The 21,147-nt window shown below is 42.3% G+C and overlaps 1 protein-coding gene across 2 annotated transcripts in view; it reads left to right on the top strand.

Annotated features, from left to right (window-relative positions):
• Positions 1–10,176: 10,176 nt before the first annotated feature.
• Positions 10,177–21,147, top strand: part of LOC125745843 (ceramide transfer protein-like) — a 29,021-nt gene continuing 18,050 nt past the window's right edge. For both annotated transcript variants that reach the window (XM_049019074.1, XM_049019076.1), the window contains exons 1-2: positions 10,177–10,824; positions 11,720–11,854. In XM_049019074.1, coding sequence (XP_048875031.1) covers positions 10,726–10,824; positions 11,720–11,854 — 234 coding nt within the window. In that variant the 5' untranslated portion in view covers positions 10,177–10,725. The remainder of the gene's footprint in view (positions 10,825–11,719; positions 11,855–21,147) is intronic.

Here is a 21,147-nt window from a genome sequence, read left to right as displayed (position 1 = left end):
TCATGGCATAGTTATAAACCTGGAATGTACTTTCCTGGTATTGTGAAATAAAATTACTCTTGCACAAATGTGTCTTTTCATTCCAGCCCAAATTTGAGGCTATTCATCCACTAATGAGTTGCTGTGAGCTCATGTCATATTGCAGCAGGGTTTTTTTTACATCTGGTATATTTCAAAACACTCCCATTGCCAAAAACCATTTGACAAGTTGATACATGGTCATTAGGTTGCTGTGATGCTGTACAACACGCTACTAAAAAAAAATTATAGAATATAAAAGGTAACGAATATCACTACAACGGCACCTAAACAGATATTGCAAAGAGCCAAAAACCACACAGGATTCCCAGCAGATGTGGCAAAGTCCATGTTTAACTCTCAAATTCTGTCCCTGATTCCTCCTCACTGCCAACATCATTGACAATTAGTCTCATCAGAGCCAGCTTAGGTTCATCAATGACCACAGGCATAACATAAACGCAACCAGCTTTGTCATCTGGTTCTCCTCGTACATGCTAGCCCCCCAAAAAATACTTAGGTTAGCCTCGTTTATTGTCTTCATCCTGTCAGATTTTTCGATTTAATAAGTGGAATTAATTTTAAGAAATATAATGTATTGATGCAAGGTTGTTGCCTGGAATGCTGGTTGAATGTCATTTTGAATTTAAGTAGAATGCAGGGGAAACAGAGCTGTAAAACTGAAGAAATCCATTCACTAACTTACCGTTAGCTGGATTTCATTCTGAGCTGGTGGCAGCATTACCGGCTGAATGAGGATTTAGAAGCTTTTCGAATCGGGTCACCGGAAATGTGGATCGAGGTCATTGGGCCACAGGCTAAACACAGGGGAGCAGCGGGGTTGTAAATGTTTTAATGTTTCCTTCTAGGGCTGCCAGTTGACTATCTGCTACTTCAGTCATTCTGCAGATTTCTTGCACCCACCAGAATAGTGCAATAGCTGTTTGGCTTGAAAAAATGCAGGCACACATGCAGTGAAAACAGACACATAGTACCTCAACATTCAAATTAAAATGGTGTGTCTTGCTTCACTGTCGTCTACTAAAATCATCTCTGAAAGGACAGCAATTGTGATATTGCTATATATGCTATGTATTATATTTCCTCAGCAATTGGATGATCATCTCAGAAAACCTAGTGCTGGGAGTCGACATATGGGGTCTGTGAAATTGGCCCTTTTTTGCATTTGGATTTAGATTTGGGAGAAAACAACATAAACTGTCAAAACAACAAAAATGCTAAAATAATTTGCAGTCATGACCAGGGATCACCAACCTGTGCATACACAGACAAATACGTCATGAGGCAAGACTTGTCCATGTCTGTGGTAAAAATGAAAAAACCCAAAGGAGACAACATGGGGGGGAACATGCAAACTCCACACACATGTGACCCAGACGGAGACTCGAACCCGGGTCCCGGAGGCGTGAGGCATCAGCGCTGGTCACTGCACCACCATGCCACCCCACGTTGTATATCTTCAAAAGTAAATTTCATTTTTTCATCTTTTTCAACATTGAATCTAGCAACACATATTTAACTATTTAAAATGTGCATTGGCCAATCTCGGGTAACTTAATTTCATTCATATCATCTAGTTCTTTTGTGATTCCCTTAATAAAGCGTGTATTTTAAAGAAATGATTGGTTATGTCATGCCCTGCTCGTCGGCTCCTCGTGTGTGCCACGCCCCCGGATTACCCACGTGTTCTTTCCCGATTGTACCCAGCTGTGTCTGATTATTTTCAATCAGTCCTGTGTACTTCAGTCCGTGTCTTACCTGAGTCCTTCGTCCGTCATTGATGTCAGTCGATGTTCGTGCCCTCGTCTTTGAGATTAAACCCCTCGTTTGCCCTGATTCTCGGCTGTCTGCCTGCTTCTTACCCGCCTGCCCGCACGATCGCCGCTCTGCCCGCGATCGCTGCCGTCTCCCGTGACAGGTTACATGTTTCCAAAATATATATTGTTGTTAAAAAATCGCTATATATGCATGCGAATACTTTTCTCTTTATTTGAGTAACAGGACTGAAAGAAACAGAGTTTAGCATAAAAGTGGCAAAATAATGAATCATAGTCACATGTCATCAAACCTAGTAGTATGATGACATTGAGCACATTCAAGTAATTTACCAAAAATGTATTTAAGAAAAAAAGATTTTTAATAAAATCTTAGAAATTATTTTGGTTAGTGGACTAAGCCTGAGCTTTGAATTGATCGCCTCAGACATATTTACAATATCATCAAAAATACAGAAATGATGAGTGAACTTTTGGTTTTCCTATGGTCTTCGGGTGACTGACATGATGCAAATTCCATTTGATTACGCCACTTGTGGAAGGTACCAATTCTTTAGGGGCGGAAATGTATTTAGGGTAACAGCACTGAATGAGAACCTGGGGACACGACTAAATGTGTATGGTGACCCGGCGTGGCTAAATCACTCGCGGACTGGAATGCATTGCACCGGACTGTACATAGTTTAAATATTTATGCAAATAATGTCCCGGATAGTAGCTATGTCAGTGAATGTAAGTGGGTCACATTCTCTTGAAGAGGCGAATATAGTGTTCCCCTCTCGTGGTGTGTTTGAAATACCAACCCCCAATGGTGGTAGATGTGTGTACTGGTGACTTCCCCTATTTGTGTTCCTATTGGCATTCTCTAGTAGTTGCACACAATAAAACGTTGCTTGTCATATGTGCCACTGTGTACTTACTAAGCATGTCTCACCGCGCTGACATTACAACACTGGTGTTAGAAGTGGGATGCCTTTGATAACCCCATCCACGACATACATGTATGGTTTCCTGGACAACAGCAGAGAGGGCAGTGGATAACTAGACAGACCCCCGGGAACCGAGTACAGTGTTTTCCTGTGGTGACTTGATGGGTTTAGTGCATCCTGCCCACTGCACTACCTGGAAGAACAAGTCACAGCTCCGCAACAGTGCACGCTTGTGACAGAGAGCGGCGGGGCAAAGACCACCTCGAAACTCCCACACTCCAGCAGGAAAGAGCCCCTGGAGCCTTACTTCTGCAAAGCTCAACAGTGCTGGCAGTCACCCGCAATCTGATGACTCTTACTACCTCTATGGAGAAATCGGGCATCTTGCATGTGACTGCCGCTGGAAAACTCCAAGCAGGCGGAACCATGAGGGTTCCAGCCACCAATGAGCCCTCACCCCACTGTCATCAAGTTATGAGCGTTCACCATCACCCTCATTTGCTTGGGTGTCCTCCCGGACACAAACCCGTTGTTGTGCTGCCTGGGTGCAAACATCAACATGCCTTTAACCATATGGCTAGGGCACGGTTCCCCTCCTGCAGGATGACGACCAGCAGTGAAATTGGCAGAAACAGCAGTAGACTGTGGCAAAAGGGGCTACCATGCCCCCAACTGTTTTGGCCGTCCCCAACGCACAGCCAAGTTCCCTGGTTCAGTGCAAATTCCCCAGAAGCAACACAGGCAGTTATTAAGCTGTGGCAGCAGGACTTTGCTGAATGCATATTTGGACATCTTCACCACCCAGGATGATGAGTGCCACCCCTCTGCACTCGATCAGCACCATATTGATACTTTAGATTCCCAGCCCATTTGGAAGCGTCTTCAAGGGCTGACACTAGTGAAGTGTCAAGCGATGGAGCAGGAGATTCGGGAGATGGTAGCAGTGAGTGTTATTGAACTGTTGGACACTCCACCGGCAGTCCTGGTCCAGAAGAAGGATGGGTGAGGGCATTTTGCACACACTTCTGGAGTCTGAAAGATGTAATTTGGAACCTGGATCGATGACACACTGAATGACAGAAGATTGCTCTGGTCAGAAACAGGCCCATCCTGCGCAGAGCTTCCAGGGTCTTGCCTCATACTACCAGTGGTTTGTCCAGGACTTCACTAGTACTGGCAATCCACTGTACCACCTCACCAAGGAGGGGCCATTTGAGTGGACTGTAGACTGCCCCACTACCTTTAAACACCTGAGGATTGCACTTACAGAAGCCCCCGTGCTAGTGTACCCTTGATCTCCTGCTGCCCTTTATCCTCAAAACCAACGCCAGCAATAAGGGACTCGGCACCACGCTGTTCCAGCCAGGATTGCAGAGTGAAAAGATGGTGATATATTTCATCCGGACACTCAGCCGCCCTGAGCAGAATTACTGTGGAACACAGGGAACTCCTGGCAATTGTGAAGCCACTTCCATTCAAACATCTGTCGATAGACCCATGGTCCAACCAGTGGTGCATGGCGCAACATTGCAAATTCCCTCAGCACACCCCTTCACCCTCAAAGTGATGGGCTGCTGGATTTGTATAAATACATGCAGAATGGCGGCTTGCCATTCTGGTCCTCTGGGCATACAAAACTGCAGTGCAGGAGGGCACTTGGTTAATGCTGGCTGTGCTGATGTTCGACTAGGAGCAGTGCACCCCCAGTGAACTTGGCATTCCAGCCAGAGCCAAAGATACCGAAGGAGCTGGGCATGGAGTACCTGTGGTGCTCCCAAGAGCTTCAGAGAGGTGTGCATGAGCAGGGCTGACAACACCAAGGCACAACACCCGGTAGAAGTGCTCTTACGGTGCACACAGGCACCGGCAGGATTTTAAACCAGGTGGACCTGGTTTGGGTGTATGGTTCCATTCGTATGAAGGGGTGGTAACCCTAGCTGGACAGTCATTGGAGGGGACCAGGAGAGATCCTTGAGCACCTGTCCAATCACCCCTGGCTATAGGTGACCGCCCCTGCAGCAGCTGAGAATGAGGATGCAGCAAAGGATGGAGGTATGTCAGGGACACCAGATATTGTGGCATGCTTGCCACAGATTGCCCAGAGGACCTTTGTGCCAGACTGTACACAGTGTAAATGCTCTGCAATATGTGTAAAATAAGTATTTGTAAGTATTTTAACTAACATATTATTGATTTAATATAAGGACAATGTATTTGAAGCTATCCATAAATGGGAAATACTGTCATCCAACAATACAAAAAAGATTTTTTAAGTTTTTTAATGAATATATTTCATGGTGAAGTGTAGCATTAGTAAGCAGGGACAGGTGACAAACTTTTTTTTTTCAATGTTCTAGGTAGTTTTCATCAATGTTTTATAAATTTGCAATGAGGACATTATGGAAGATACTTTGCTTTTTAATAGCATGTATTATAAAGCTACGTTTCATGCATATTTAACGTATAATGCACTGGGGACGGACAGAGATTCGACAGGTTGATCCACAAATGCTTAGAATTCCGAGACCAGACCGAGCAGTAGTTGGGTAATGCTTGGTTACTGCTCGGTTCCTGTATGTCAGTGGAAAAGCGCCAAAAGTGAAAAAGTGGTCTCGGGGAGTACTACAACAATACGCAACAGAAACAATAATAAATATATAAGTAACGAGATCCTTCACTTTATTCCACGGAGAAGAGCAGGAAGACATGATATTTTATCATCCATTGTACATAAAATGACAATTCATTAGATAATGAGTGCTGAACGCAATCGCGCTTGCTCAGCCTGGGATTGTTTTGCAGTTTATTTTTCACCAGTAGGTGTCATTGTTTTCTTCAAATCCGCAGTAGTTGTCTCGTGTGTCATGCAACTTCATCCATAAATGATAAATCCATTTTCTGAAACCGCTTGCGGGGGGTCCGGAGTTTATCTCAGTCTGTCTCCCAAATAAATAATTACGTGTTGTACTAGAGACAATGGTTTGGCAATTTTTTATTGATTCTACCCGAAACTTGGTATATTTTACAGTCAAATAAAGTGAGGCATAGTGAAAATGGTCACGGGTTTGTCACTTTACATATAATGGATTCCGTGCGTATAAACGTTAAAGTAAATCTGAACAGCCAGACTTAAATCAGACATATTTAAAGCCGAAAAAATTAACTGACCTCAATTCAATATTGATTTTCAGCCTTTCTGTGTGTATCTAATTCGCGCCAACTTTCACTTATTCCGTACGTTTCTGTCGCGATCCTAGGACCTGTTTACATACATAATTCGTCAGCTTTTTACGTTGTTAGCAAAGCATATCCTCATTAGGTCTATATCTTATGCTTTGCGAGTTTCTCAAAAACTTGTGGGCATCTTCATTTCTTTATATACAAAATGAAAACTACGTAATCCTCCCTCAGCAGATAGACAGTCCGCGAATTCTGAAATAATGCCGCAGGGGATTTAATTTCTGAATTAAAATGGAGAACGAAAAATGTGACATGGATAGCGTGGTAAGTCCTCCAAGTTTTAAATTTGAATTTCTGCAACAGTGGTAATCTTGTTGATTATAAGGAAGAGGAGTGCTCACTGTTTGCTTAATGGGGGTCTTGTGGTTTCTCATAGTCCCATGATCACATAATCCTCCTACAGCCGTGGAACCCATGACTACCCCTACTTGATCTCATGATTCTAACGTATTCTATCTATTTTTGATAAAGCCATAGGCCTAGGGACGAACGTGAATAAGCAAATTACAGTGTCTTACAGTAAGTGGATTACTTATTGCTTGTGGGGGCAGTATTTTATTCCATGAACATTCACCCGGATAAAGATGTAAGCAAGCGCAGTTTGCGTTTTGTAGCATTTGTAGTATAGTAACTGGTTTATTCAACACGACAACAACCACGCAATAAAAAAACAACAATACTACTACTACTATTACTACTAATACTACTGCTGCTGCTTATAATAATAATGATGATGATGATGATGATGATGATGATGATGATAACTGGCAACAAGGTGGCTCAGTTGGTAGTGTTGGGGGAGGGGGGGCAAGGTGGCATTTTGTAAGGGGGCCCAGAATTTCTAGGTACACATCTGCCCGCACCTCCTTGGTTGGGGGTTGGAATCCCACCTCCTGTATATGCGCATGTGGAGGTCACGTCCTCCGTGACAAGCGTGGATCCCTGCCACAATCCAAAGACATGCAATTAGATTAATTTGTGTCTCTAAACAGGCCATAGTGTATAATTGTGTGTGTGTGTGTGTGTGTGTGGATTAGTTTTATATTACTTTGTGAGGACCAAATATTTATTTTTTTTTGACATTGTGGGGGCCATTTTTCGGGGTGCTCACAAAAATCTGCGACTGCATTCAAAAAAACAAAAATGCCAAAAGTCTCATATTTTGGTTACTTATGGTTAAGGTCGTCATGTTGGGATTAGAGTTTTCTCCATAGAAATGAATGGAGAGTCCCCACAAAGATATAATTACAAAGGTGTGTGTGTGTGTTCCCAGTGTAAGACTTGTCACAAGCTGTGAGCAATGACAAAAAGAACAAAGTTCATGAATTCAAGAAGCCAAAATGAGGTTGCCAGGCTCACTCAGCGTGTCAGGGTGCGGACCTGAGAGATTCTGAGGGACCCGGAAACAGAGCCGCTGCTTATTAAGATCCAGGGGAGTCAGCTGAGGCAGTTCGGACGTTTTACAAGGCTGCCACCTGGATGGCTCCCAAGGGAGATGTTCCGGGCACGTTCCACTGGGCGGAGACCCCAGAGCAGACCCCGGACATGCCGCAGGGGCTGTACCCTCTAGGCAGCTTGGGAATGTTCATAAAATTATGAACTCCGGTCGCCTCATAATGAAGGTATGACCTGCTTGGTAGGTATCCACCATAACCCTCACCAGCAAAAGCAGTTAGATAAACATGAAGACCTTCTGTATCAAACAGTAGTGAAGGAGTAGCAGAGGACACCCCCATCCCCAATAAATAGACTTTTGTATTAAAATTTTTAATTTGTGTCCCCCTCCCCAAGTCAAGTCCCCCCCCCAACTCTTCAAACTCTCATCTATGCCATTGGCATCAAATATAGCAGAAATAACCACATACGGTGCCAGAAGCGACACTCTATGGACATGCAGATTCCCTGCAGCTCAATAAACTTGCTATAAACTTGCTTGTATACTCAATTTTACAAGCAAATTCCAGCTCTGCCCCCCTCAAAAAATATTAGAAACATGCAAAAGCAACTGACTATGTTGTTTTCATTAGAGAGTGGTGTAGTGGTTGATTTCATAGCTGTTGACAGCCAAAAAAAACATGGGAAATCCTTAGGGGTTAATGAAAGAACACCTGCCTTTGTCCAAAGGAGACTGAAACTTTGATTTGCAGAAGTAATGGGGAACAGAGGAAAATTAGCCCAAGGTGAGAAGTGTTCTGATTATTACTGCAATTATTTTTGTTGTATGAAACCATCAAATGATTAGTGGAGCATATTTTGTTTGTTAAAATCAGGATTAAATAACAGTTGGAATTTTTAGCCTTCAAGTCAAAATATAGAGTTATGTGTTCGGTGATAATTATGTTGTATAATATGTCAGAACCAGCAGTTTTCTGAAAGGGAACAACCTTCTTTGCCTTGTAACATGGTGATATGTGGGGTGAATTTGGCTCCAGGAAATAAGCAATAAGATATTACATCTATCCATTTTCCATAATTTCTTATACACTACAGCTCATGGAACTGATGCCATGCCAGTCCACTGCCGGATTCACACATACAGTTACAGCTAGAGCAGTGTTTCCCAACCTTGGGGACTCACAGACAGTCCATGTTTTTGCTCCCTCCCAGCTCCCTGCCAGACAGTCCATGTTTTTGCTCCCTCCCAGCTCCCTCCCAGCTCCCTGCCAGACAGTCCATGTTTTTGCTCCCTCCCAGACAGTCCATGTTTTTGCTCCCTCCCAGACAGTCCATGTTTTTGCTCCCTCCCAGCTCCCTGCCAGACAGTCCATGTTTTTGCTCCCTCCCAGCTCCCTGCCAGACAGCCCATGATTTTGCTCCCTCCCAGCTCCCTGCCAGACAGCCCATGATTTTGCTCCCTCCCAGCTCCCTACCAGACAGTCCATGTTTTTGCTCCCTCCCAGACAGTCCATGTTTTTGCTCCCTCCCAGCTCCCTGCCAGACAGTCTACATTTTAGAGAGCAGAAATGTGGACTGTCTGTAGGTCCCCGAGGACCGGATTTAGAAAACACCAAACACTAAGGTTACCCAAGCACATGTTCTTGTGCTGCAGCAGGACACAGGTGTGAAAACACTGAGAGCACAGAAACAGCCTGCAGCGGAAATCAAACCTACAGCTCTGAAGGTGTGATGCTGACAGCTGACTTACTGTGCTGCTGAAGGTCCTGTTATCACTCCTGTGTTTTAACCATCTGCTTCTCAGCTTACCACAGGCTTGCACTGGCATGGCAAATCCCATTTAACCAGTGCCGCCACAGCTAGAATGTGCCAGTAAGAGACAAGCAAATACATGAACCTTTTCTGTCCAGGGTGCATTTTACCATTACATGATAAAACATGTATGCACTGGTTACTAAAAAGACACAATGCTTTATGTAAAAAAGTATGTATTAAACCAAACTTTTGTTTCAGTTTGAATCCTGCAGATGAATAATGTCCTAAGGTGATAAAACCAAATATTGATAGGTACAGTGAATAACATAAATATCAGACATCTATAACCTTAGTCGCCTGACTAAGGGTTTCGTACACGCTGTCCTTGAAAAAATGAAGACCTTTGATTTTAGTATTGAATAACACATGAAGCCAAGTCATATAGCAGTGCACCTCAGCATAAAATTAATGCCCTAATTCATACGCAAGCCTTCCATATTAAATTCTTCGTTTAAGCAGCACAATTTGTACCTCTTACATACTGTACTAACTACATTTTTATCAGTATTTTTGCCCTGATACCGAGTAACGTGTGCGTCAAGAATGCTTATCGAGCTGGTACAAAAACTCTTTAATATGGATCTCCAGGCTGCGGTGTAAATAAAACACAGCTCGAGCTGGCGAAAGTACCTTCCTAGAGATTTCAACTGGAAGTATGCAATCATTAACTACTGTTTCGATTGCTCATTTTGTCCTATATATATAGTTTCTTAACCAGTTACAGCATTGTTGTAATCTTCTTAAACACATTATGAATGTTGATATGAATGATGTTGTTTAAAATGCTATAATTGAAATCCGTATTTAAATCAAATTATTGAATCAAACGCATTTCAGTTTCTAAACTAGTCCCTAAAGCTTGGACTTCGCTACCCGGACCGCTGGACCGGTCCCAAGACCGTTGCCATATATCTACATATGGGCGGGGTTGACTTCGTTTTGGGGGCGGGTCTCGTGACGTAGCGGTGCAGCCAGCGCCCCTCCACAAGCAGCGGCACACGCCGCACACTCTCAGAAGCCCGGCAGGCGGTGGTTTGTACGGCGTATGCTAAGGACTGGGGTGCTCGATACTTCGATCACCGCAGCTTTTTGAACTTTGGCTTATCCCCCGGAAATCAGCCGTGGATCTCCGCCTGGTATAGCGGGCAGGTTGCTTCCTGCGCGCCGATTTTTTTCTTCCGTGCTGTAGTTCTGTAAGATACCACCGCCGCCGTCGCTTCGGAAATCAGAAGGGGTGTGTTTCGGTCGTCCGTGTAGCTTCCTAGCCGGCTAACCGCTTAGCCTGTGATGTTCTGCGTCTACGTTAGTCGCTCAGGTGTTCCCGTCTGAGTCCAGCTCGAATGTGACCGTTTCCACGATGAGTTATTTTCTGCCTCGGACTGTTATTTCGAGTTTTACAAACTAACGACGGCAGTCAGTTTTCCCGTTTCCCTCGCTCTCAGTTGGCTCTCTGGCTAGCTGGCCATTTAACACATCGGGTTATCATTATTATTTTTTTGGATCGACGACGTCGATTGACTGAATTGTACAAAATGTCGGATAATCAGAGCTGGAATTCTTCTGGATCCGAGGAGGATCTAGAGACGGAGTCCGGTCAGCACTACGCCGAGTTCAGCGGGATCCTTAGCAAGGTAAAGCGGACGCTGGGTCCTCTGGGCGCCTCGGGGCGAGGAAAGTGGACTGTGTCCGCTGGGCAGCCTGCCTGGACGTGAAAGTGTCCGGTTAATTAGTGACAGCTGCGGTTTGCCTCACTCTTATTGCCGGATGTCCGTTTTCACTGAGGCAGTCCATTACCACCGCATAACCAGCTAGCTGCTAGATGACCCTACCTGGTTATTTAGAGCTGTCCAAGTTTGGAACTAATCCTGCGTTAACTAGCGAGCCTGACGGCAGAATTAACTGGTCCTATCAGTAGCTGTGGCTGGTTGCTCAAATGGATTATTACCCAGACAAACGATTTGTTGTTGTATAGAGGCACAGTGTAGACTTACTGACGGAGAATTAAATGCTTTTAATGATTCGCGAGATAATACGATTAGGATTTCTGTATTTGTTTGATACTGAAAAGTTTTAGGTTAATCACCTATGTATTATATTAACTATTTGTCCTGAATGCAGCTAGCGAGTAGACCACTAAGTTAAGAGTATGGAATGTCCTTATATTTATACGTAGAATTTTCACCCAAAGTGGATATTATTCTGAGGATATTGTGAGGAGTCTTCATACTTTATTTGGTAAATCCGTTACACAACAATTAACTCCATAACTACACCAGGGATAATAAAACAAAAAACATTAAACTTAATTTTAACTCTGTAATGTGCAAATATCTAACTTTTTTATGTTCAATAAATATATATACTTGTATAGTATGAATTTGGCCTGCACTTGACTGGTGAATTAGATTAGTCATAGTTAGGTTGGGATCAAATTCCTATTTTTGCATCTCCACCAAACTGAAATGAATCATTAATTTCTCAATGCAGTGCATGGTATGCATGATGCTTTTTTTCTTCTTCCTTCAGTGGACCAATTACATTCACGGGTGGCAGGACCGCTGGGTGGTGTTGAAGAACAACACACTGAGCTACTACAAATCACAGGACGAGAGGGAGTATGGCTGCAGGGGCTCGCTGTGCCTGAGCAAGGCTGTAATCACGGTAAGGGCCTTGTGCTGCCAACCGGGGCAGAGGAGCCCCAGTCGGGGGGGGGGGGGGGGTGGCTCAGGTCTCCGGGATGCCTGGCCTCAATGTCAGTGTGCGGCCTCGTTCCCCTATGTCCTTTACAGGCAGGTGTGTGGGGAATTGGCCAGTAAGGACACTGATATTCACAAGGTCATAGCAAAAAGTAAAGGGTTATGTCATCTCTGAGTCTTCAGAGACATTGGCCTGGACCATAATCAAAGGAGAAGTTGTTCCTGAGGTATTGCTGAAAGTTCTCCCACCTTTCCTTCCTCTGTATGCAAATCATTTCGAATGATGAAAAAACCCTGATTGCATCACTAGCTATTTAATCTTACCATTAATTACCCATAATGAAGAAGCACAACTCAGTTTTTGGACATGATCTCCTTCACCTTTGATTAGTTTTAAAGAAGAGTTGTCTAAAGAGTTTATACCAGAGTGTTATGAAGAGAATGATATCGCAACCTGCCTGTGCTGTTAATGACTAACACGCACAAGAAGCGGCAGTTTCAACATTGACCCTTGCAAAACCTTGGCTCAGTTTGTATGGCTTGGCTGAGGAAGCAGCGTGGAAGCACGTGCTTTTGGTCCATGTTCAGAATCATTAATCATGAGGTTGTGGATGAATCTGCTAAGGGCGCCTTTCCAGTGACGTATAGTGATGTCAGTTTGCATTTCTCTTGTTTTTATTCAGTGCACTGGGTTATTTTGTCCTGTGTGGCCATCGTCCTTGTGTTTGGGATTCAGCCAATCGCAGCACTTCCCCTGTATTTACATGCAAAACTATCGTGAGCCTATCTGATGCACACTCCTGTATTGACACGCTCCATTTTTCACATTGCAAGTCACAAGGCCCTATGCATCATGGCCAGTGGTGCATTAAGTACAAGATCAGGGCCCCTGAGGCAGTGGACAGTGTTACAAATAAGCACCTTTTATGAAACGTAGATTGACCTGCCCTGAATACGTTTTTTTTTTTTTACTAGTTCAGTATTTGTGTATATTACTCTAATTAGGAGAAAGGCAACTGTGTAGTCGATAATCTAAAAAGTTGTTGAGTGTGGTGTGTAATATATCATGTTGCCTCAAGTAAATTTTAAGGACTTTAATTTGAAAGCAGTCTTGGAGGATCTTGTCGGACTGGTACTGTCATGAAAGTTGTGTGTTGTACTATACTGTCTCTGCACTGGCGTGTCAAAGACCTAAATGATCAAGATGAATCCTTTGGATGGGACGTGGTTAAAATGGCTTAAAAGCTGATTATCCTGCAAAATGGACCTAAAGTTGTAGCTCAAGTCACCATGAGTCTTTAGTGCTTTAGAAACTTGTGATGAAAATAGCCAGGCTTTGTTTGAAACTTTTGCTAGAGCTGTTAAAAATGACATATTTAAGACTGATATGTTTTATAAATCAGTCTAAGGAGAAAAGCCAATTTAGTCAGTTTAGTGGAGGACTTTTATGTTTATGAGGACTTTCAGCCAAAGCAACACATTAAACGTGGAGCCTTACACACTACAGCAAAGCTTTTTGTCATTACCACGTATTGGGCAGTGAAAAGAGGAATAGTTTTAAAACACTTCTGGCCCATATTTTTCTTTTTTCTGATATATTATAATGGAATAGGCAATTTTTTTGAGCATAACAATTCTATTTTAATCTTAAAAAAAGCCAAAGAGCATTAGTTTCATTCGCATTCATACTGTCCCACGTTAAGTTCATAACTTTGTGTTGCGTTAATTGCATTAACTTCAGTCCCACATCAGAAAACATGTTTGACATTTTGACTTTTGATATTCGCTTGTACTTTCTTAAAACGGTGATGAACAGTACTTCTAAAACGTTTTTTCACGCAGAGGCTCGGTGTGCTGGGACAGCAGTGTGAACTTGTACGTGACAGGCCGGTTATTTAATGTGTGTGCCTTATCTGCCCGACGGTGTACGTTTGCTGTTGTACCCCAACCATGGGCTTCTTAACTTACAGAAAAGAAAATTCTTCTTCCCTCCTGACATTCGTTTGTGGTTTTGTTGCACAGCCTCTTTTGGGAAATTTAGACGTTTCGTTAGTCTGAATGGCATGAGCATTTTGAAATGATTTTCGTCTTAAACACGACAGGAAAGTTGACATGTTGGTTACTTTCAAAGATTTCTGTGTTGGACTTGTGTGGAATTCCAGTGGTTTTTTATCACAGGATTGCACAGGGCAGTTAGTGTCAGTTGATGGCGTCTGGAGTATGTGCATGTTTGCATAAGAACGACTGATGTCTACAGATCCTCTGCAGTTCATTAGTACCAAGAAGGTGTTTTGTCTATTGACTGCGTCAATATTTGATGAAGCAAAAGCTATTTGAAGCATTTCTCGCACATTTAGCAAACTCAATTACAAGTTGTTTTGTGCTTAGGGCTGCACAATTCTGAAAAAAAATGAAATTTTTGTTATGATTCTCTAACTTTTTATTTAAACATTTATTGTACCCTTTGAATTGCAAAAGGAAAGAACAAAACATGACTGTGCCAAACATATGATTTATCCAGGACTAGCATATCAACATCTGACAATAAGAAAGGAAACACTCAGTTGGCTAATCAATTAGGATAACCAAAACAGCCATACCAAAAGCTGTTTGATACTTTGAGGTGGTTCTTGAAATGCTTTCTTTGTCGATTGATTATGCAAATAGCCTGCCGCTGAAACGCAATACAACAGCATCAGGTTAGCATAAAAAGAAATAAAGTATTTTGTATGATATTCTAGGACACCACGGTATTGGAGAATCTCTAAGTATTGCAATGTGATTTTGTGGTCATAAATATTGGGGTATTTATATTTTTTCCCCTATAGCAGTAAAAATATTGTAGCGGAACTTTAGCCCCATATGCTATAATGTCTGTACAGAATTGAAAGTAAGAGAAACCCTTATTTTAACATAGCTGTGTAGCAATGTAAGAATTGCACGTACACAACACGTGATATTGGTACAGTCAAACCTCAGATTGCAAGTAACTTGGTTTACGAGTTTTGCAAGATGAGAAAATTTTAAAATAAATTTTAACTTGATAAACGAGCGAGGTCTTGCAATACGAGTATATGCTTTGTCTGCCTAGCGTCATGTAATCACAACTGAGCTGATGGTTCTTCTTTCTCTCTCGCTGCGGTATTGTGGGCAATCGTCTCCCATGCTCGGTCTCAGTCCGCGTACCTCACTCGTATAGTCAAAATTTACTAGAAAAACACCACCCGACTAAGGGTGTAGCAGTGCGAACGATGATTCTGTTTAACGACAATGCAATGTCCACGTTTCCGCGAAATCGGAAAGGAGGCAAAAGCGCCTGTCATTGGTTAGGTTCCTTGTTAAAGTCGCACAAAAAGAAAAAGATTCTAGTGAACCAACAGATAGCAGTGATTCCATTAGTTATAGTGAAAGTCGTCCTACAAAATAACCCTCCTCTTCTCCTCTTTCTCATCTCCCTCACACCATCTACGATTCTTTTCAAAGCTAAAGTGCAGGTTAATTTGTTTCATGTATTTTTACTTTATATTTTGTATTAATTTTTATATGAATATTTTTGGGTTGTGGAACAAATCATCTGAGTTTCCTATTTTTCTATTGGGAAAATTCGCTTTGATATACAAGTGCTTACCATAATATTATGCAATCCAAGGTTTTACTGTATAAATATACTATAATATATTAAACTACTAATAATATAATACTTTCGGACCTCATCGTCACAGATTGTAACAAAACTTAGCATACTGATTTGGTCACATGAGTAACTCATGAAACTGAATTTTGCCCGTGTCTGGGAACAATATTGAAGGAGATTTAAGCAAACAGAGTTTTACCTTTTTTGGGGGGGGGGGCACTATGACTCTGACTGGCTATGTTTACCTTAATGTAAGTTCCACAGAAATGGTCCTTACATTGTTTTAAAGCTATTGTCCAGCTCTATACATTGAACAAATAATATCTCCATATGAATAATTGCTATGTAATAACAGATTTAAGATATCGGAAATTCAATAACCTATATTTCAAAATTGGTCTTTTTTTTTTTTTTTAACTAAAGCTAGATCATAATGTAAATGCACATCTCCAGAATAGAAGTTAGTGATCAGTACATGGTACAGGGTTATTATTTTTCATAACGGCTACTGTTGCCAGAACTAGCTGCGGAAATATAATTTAAATTGAAAAAATTTAAATTACTATTAAAAATGAACAAAAAGACAGTATAGCCAAAGTAACTGGAAAAAAGAGAATTAGGCCTACAGTAAGCTTCCGTTATAACAGACTTCAAGGGATAAGGCAAAACAGTCCGTTATATCCAGAGTTGCTGTATGCCCAGAACACAACTACAGGACACCATTTCCTCATGCCACACCCTAGCAGACACACCTGTGGTATAGATTATTATATTGTACATGTAGTAATCCAACTTTACCTGACCAGATGCGTGACTATTAATAATCCCGACTACGTATCTGTGCTGGATATCACCGGCACGCCACACACCTTGTAGGAGTTGCCTGCATGTCCGTTATAGCCGAACAAAACTACAACTAAAAGCGGCCCTGGGGACCAAATTATTTGTCCATTATAAGCGAAATGCAAACATGAAAGCAATCATATCCAGTGTTTTTTCTGCATGTTCTTAATGGCGCGCGGGCGGTACCAGCGGACCTCGTCCATTATAAACGATATTCTGTTATAAGCAAGGATTTTACTGTAATGGTACAATCAGAATAGTTTATTTTCTTCTTCAGTTTACACTTTTGACTAGACACTGGCCTACTAAAAAGGGCCTCCATTTGTCAAAAACCTGAAAACTAACAAAAATAAACTAGATTATTATGGCAAGGAAATAATTTCAATTTAATAATGCACAAGATTCATATAAGCAGTATTGTTTAAAGGGAAGGTGTGAAAGTAAGAACATAACCAATTGCTATACTCTCAATTTATAGTCCATCAGAGCCTTTGATGCTCTCATTGTGTCTTTGCTTGAAAGTGTGTATGTCCGCCCTGTTTCTGTCACAGGTTCAACTACTAAAAGCACATCCTGATGATCCATAACAAGTCTATTAGGATGGTTTGGGAATGAATAGAATGGAGATGGTCCATGAGGATGTAAAAAGCTCAGTCTCAGCTCTCCAGTGCTGGGCATAGTTTCTTCAACACACCCTAGCCACCAATCATCATCATATGCAGCCACAACGTAACCTTTGATGCCTGCAAAGCTGAGTGATTCCCTAAGTGATCGCTTACACTGGACTAATTTGCACCAAAGACCAAATTTTCTTTCATTATGGTCTAACTTTATTTTAAAAATGTTTTTAAATATAGGTTTTTTGTTATTAGATTTTTCATAATTTACTCGGCTATTACATAGTAATTATTCAAATGGGGATGGCATATTATTTCTTCAATCTATAGAGCTGGACAATATCTTTAAAACAATATAAGAAACACATCTATGCAGCTTACATTAAAGTAAATATAGCCAGTCAAAGTCATAGCGCCCCCCCCCCCCCCAACAAAAAAAAAGTAAACTTTGTTTGCTTAAGTCTCCCTCAATATTGATCCCAGACACGCCCAATTTCAGTTTCAGGAGTTACTCACGTGACCAAATCAGCATGCGAAGTTTTGTTAAAATCCGTGATGATGAGGTCTGAAAGTTTGATGATTTGACATGGAATGACCCCAGTGCAAAACCCACACATTGAAGTACCATAACTTCAAGAAGGTACTAAAAGTTTTTTTTACGATTAATTGTGCAGCTCTAGTTGTGCTTTCCCTCAAAGTTTGGATATATTAGTTTTGCAGGTTGGAAGGCAGCATGTATCTTGGTGGTTCAGGACTTGTAACCTTGTGTTTCCCTTTTCTTGATCAGCTGTGGAAACAGATCCCTTTTGTCACAATGGGCTGTGTTTGCTCTTCATATTTGCTAGCTTTGGTAACCTAAGACGTTTCGTGTGGAGAGTGTAAATAGGTACCAGGTCGTATCTCACGCAGTTGCTAAATGAGTCTGGTGTTACTGTTGGAAGGCAGATCTCGAAAGGATTTAACTTATTGCTAAACTTTCTGGATCAAATCAAGAACATGAACCACACCTACTGAAACGTTGGGAGATTCTCTTTGGCGTTTTTCCCTGAAGTATCTATGGTCCTAACTGACGTGCAGGTGATCCTCCTGGCTTCACATGTTGTCCAGAGTGCCGGGTTGCCTTCATTGTGTCTTGTGGCTCTGTGCCAAAGACCTAATTTTAAGGTTTATTGACAAGGCGAGGCAAGATTCAGTAATGGCCTAGAGAGGTCTGGCATTAAATTGGATTTGCCAATAACAATGCAGGAGCTTTGAAGGTAGTGGGGGCTCAGCTTGTAAATCTGCTTTGACTTTTGGCTTGTGATGAACATCCTAGTATCTTCTCCTGGTTGTACCCTGTTTTGCAGCCCTTTGCTTCCCAGCATTTGCTCTGCATCACAACCTTCCTGATTGGATGATTTCTGGGAATTCCTGATTGGATCACCCGTTGCTCCAAATTCCTGAATGTATGTTAAGGTTTTCAGATGTCATATGCTCTTCGTTAAGTTTCCCAAAGGTTTCTAATATTGATGCTGATGATCCATTCTTTCATGCTCAGATGGAGCTTGTATTGCCTGCATAGTTTTGCTTTGGAGGACAGGAGTCTGATTCCTACACTTGCTGGTCCTGTTCCCTCCCCGCTATGACATGTTAGGAGGAAGAGATTATGGCCTGGAGCATGTGCGTTATTGCGCGTGGCAGGATGCATGTCTGCTTTTGCTCTGTATGATCCCAGCTTCCTGTGGACAGATTATTGTAAAATTGGAAATGTGTCCGTTGAAAGCCATTAGCAACAGAAAAGCTACTTAGAGCACCGAATGTGGGCCATTCGATGGCAAATTGGTGCCTGCTCCAGTTTTAAAACATGATTATGGGCTATTGGCTTTTAACAGTGAAACGCATTTGTCCAGGGAGATTCTCGATGCGGTGTTAATTTTGCCATTTGCTTGAAAAGTTCGCCTTGTCACTTACGGGTGAATTTACCCCCCTTTTTTGGCTACACGGCTGCCCTGTGGTAATTTGTGTTTCGGTATTTGGGGGCAGTTCTGATCACCGAAAGAGTATGAGTCAGAAAAGTGAAGGATCTTTTTTTTTCTCCTTTGCTGGAATCTTCAGTTCTCTTCTGATACAATCAGACCGTCACTGTGAGCCCCGCAGAGGTTCCTTGAGGTTTTTCTTGCTCTCTGTTTTGCATCTGCAGGGTTGTGTTCTTCAGTCGACCTGTGAGCTCTGACATTATCAGCCTCACCAGAAATGAGTTGTTTGTCCTGAGGCCTGCTCTCATGTTTCCATTACTGTATTCCCAGTGCCATAATCATCCCTCTTGTTCGGTCCTTAGTAAGTGCTGTTGCCCGTGCCAGAATGTTTTAAGAGCCTGTAAAGCTATTTGTATCTCTTCTGTGACCCCCCCACCCCCCCCCACCCTCAAGAAAAACTAACAGTAACCGTGAAGTGAAATGCTGATCACTGTTTCCATTTTCCTTTCCAAAGAAGAGAATTTGGTACTTGGTTGACTGCTTTTCCATTCTCTTAGGTATCACATGCTCCAAAGGCTTATTTTCCAGATACCGTGAAAGTTACAGCTGGTGGTTTCAATATCTGCTGTGTTTGTTAGGACTGTCACGTGCTATATCTGTTTTATTCCCCTCTACTTATTATTTTTGTGGTATTTTATGTCCCCTTGCACAACGGCCTGCAGTATCATGTGCTGCGTCAATCCGAAAGGTCTTGCGCATGATCTGAAATCTGGCTTTGCCTTCTGACCCCCGACATTTGATTACGTAGCAGAAAGATGGACTCTTTGCAAGTCGAGCATTGTTTAGCTTCTGCAGATTCTTTTTTCTTAATTCTAACTTGAAGCTAGCAGGACTATTTGTAATGCAGCTCAAGATTCCTACACGTAATCATAAGAAGAAAATACATTTTTTAAATTGGCTCTACTGATAGTTTGGGCGAATTCCTGGGTAATTATGATGATGAGGATGAAGCTGAGCAATTAAGATGTCGGAAGAACTGATGAAGTTTAATTACTGTTCTTATGGCCAGTTTCCATTGTGATGTTATGTGTTGTACTGTGTCTTTTTAAGGCCCAGCTTGTAAGAGTCCATTTCCAGACCCTAGCGAATGTTATTAAAGCTGCTGAAGGTTCCAGACTTTACAGGGTATGATCATTTGGAGGGAATGTAACATTTAGTATTTTCATCGCCAATGTCTCTGTCTGTACCATCGCTCTCCCCCACCCCACCAGTATGTACTTCTGCCTGTAGTGCGTATGATTGCTTTCATGTTTGAATTCTTCTGTCACGTGCCTCACACGTTCGGCTCCGACCCTATAGCTTAACCTTCTGCTTTTTGAAGTGCCTTCCTTTTCTGGGCAAGCTGCTACGAAGCTCTCAGTGAGAACAGGTCTGTGCTGTTCTCACTCTGAGACAATCTCAATCCCGTCAACCTTATTTGCAGAGGAGACCTCCGTGCCTACAGTACTGGATCCCCAGCCCTCCTCCCTGGTTCCCGTACTCCCCCTCCCCCTGGCCCACAGCCATGAAAGAGAGCCCTGCCTCAAGTGCCAGAGGAAGGTGTGGAGCAAAGGCATCCACACGTGCAGGGCAATTGCCAGCCAAGTGTTGCGTTTGTTGGAGGGGACCCCCATTTAAGTCCGGAGTGCATTTTAAGAGATGAACGGAGAGAGGAGTCTGCTCGCTGGTCTTTGCAGTTTGGCCATATTTAAATAAGCCTTCTGAAGAACTTTTGATTTTCTCTTTGCAGAATACTGTTCTTTTTGTATAACTATGCTTGAATTCTGTATGCAAGTGGCATGATTAAGGAGTTGTCTTTCTTAGAGCTTGTGATTATGGTGCTTTGTCTTATAGACCATCATTGTGCTTCTCAGGACACTTTCAGGACTGCTTAGCCACCATAGATACATTCTCTTTCAGATGATAACTCGCATGTGTTCTGATCTTGGACTGCTCAAATTTTGAAATGACTTGCCCTAACATTGAAGCAATGCCACTTAGTGGTAGCAAAAGCAAGGGTGAAGGCAGATATTATTGTGAATGTGATAAGTCATAAAGTATTTGATGGAGTATATTGCTGCTTCACAGAAATGATGGATATGGATTAAGATCTGCACCTGATTTTGTTGTGAGACAAATTGCACCAAAAATGAAGCAACACTGTGTGGCA

Source organism: Brienomyrus brachyistius, chromosome 7 (assembly GCF_023856365.1).
Source record: "Brienomyrus brachyistius isolate T26 chromosome 7, BBRACH_0.4, whole genome shotgun sequence".
In the NCBI taxonomy this organism is placed as follows: Eukaryota; Metazoa; Chordata; class Actinopteri; order Osteoglossiformes; family Mormyridae; genus Brienomyrus; species Brienomyrus brachyistius.
Note: the sequence above shows the minus strand (reverse complement) of the source record. Positions and strands in the feature narration are given on the sequence as shown.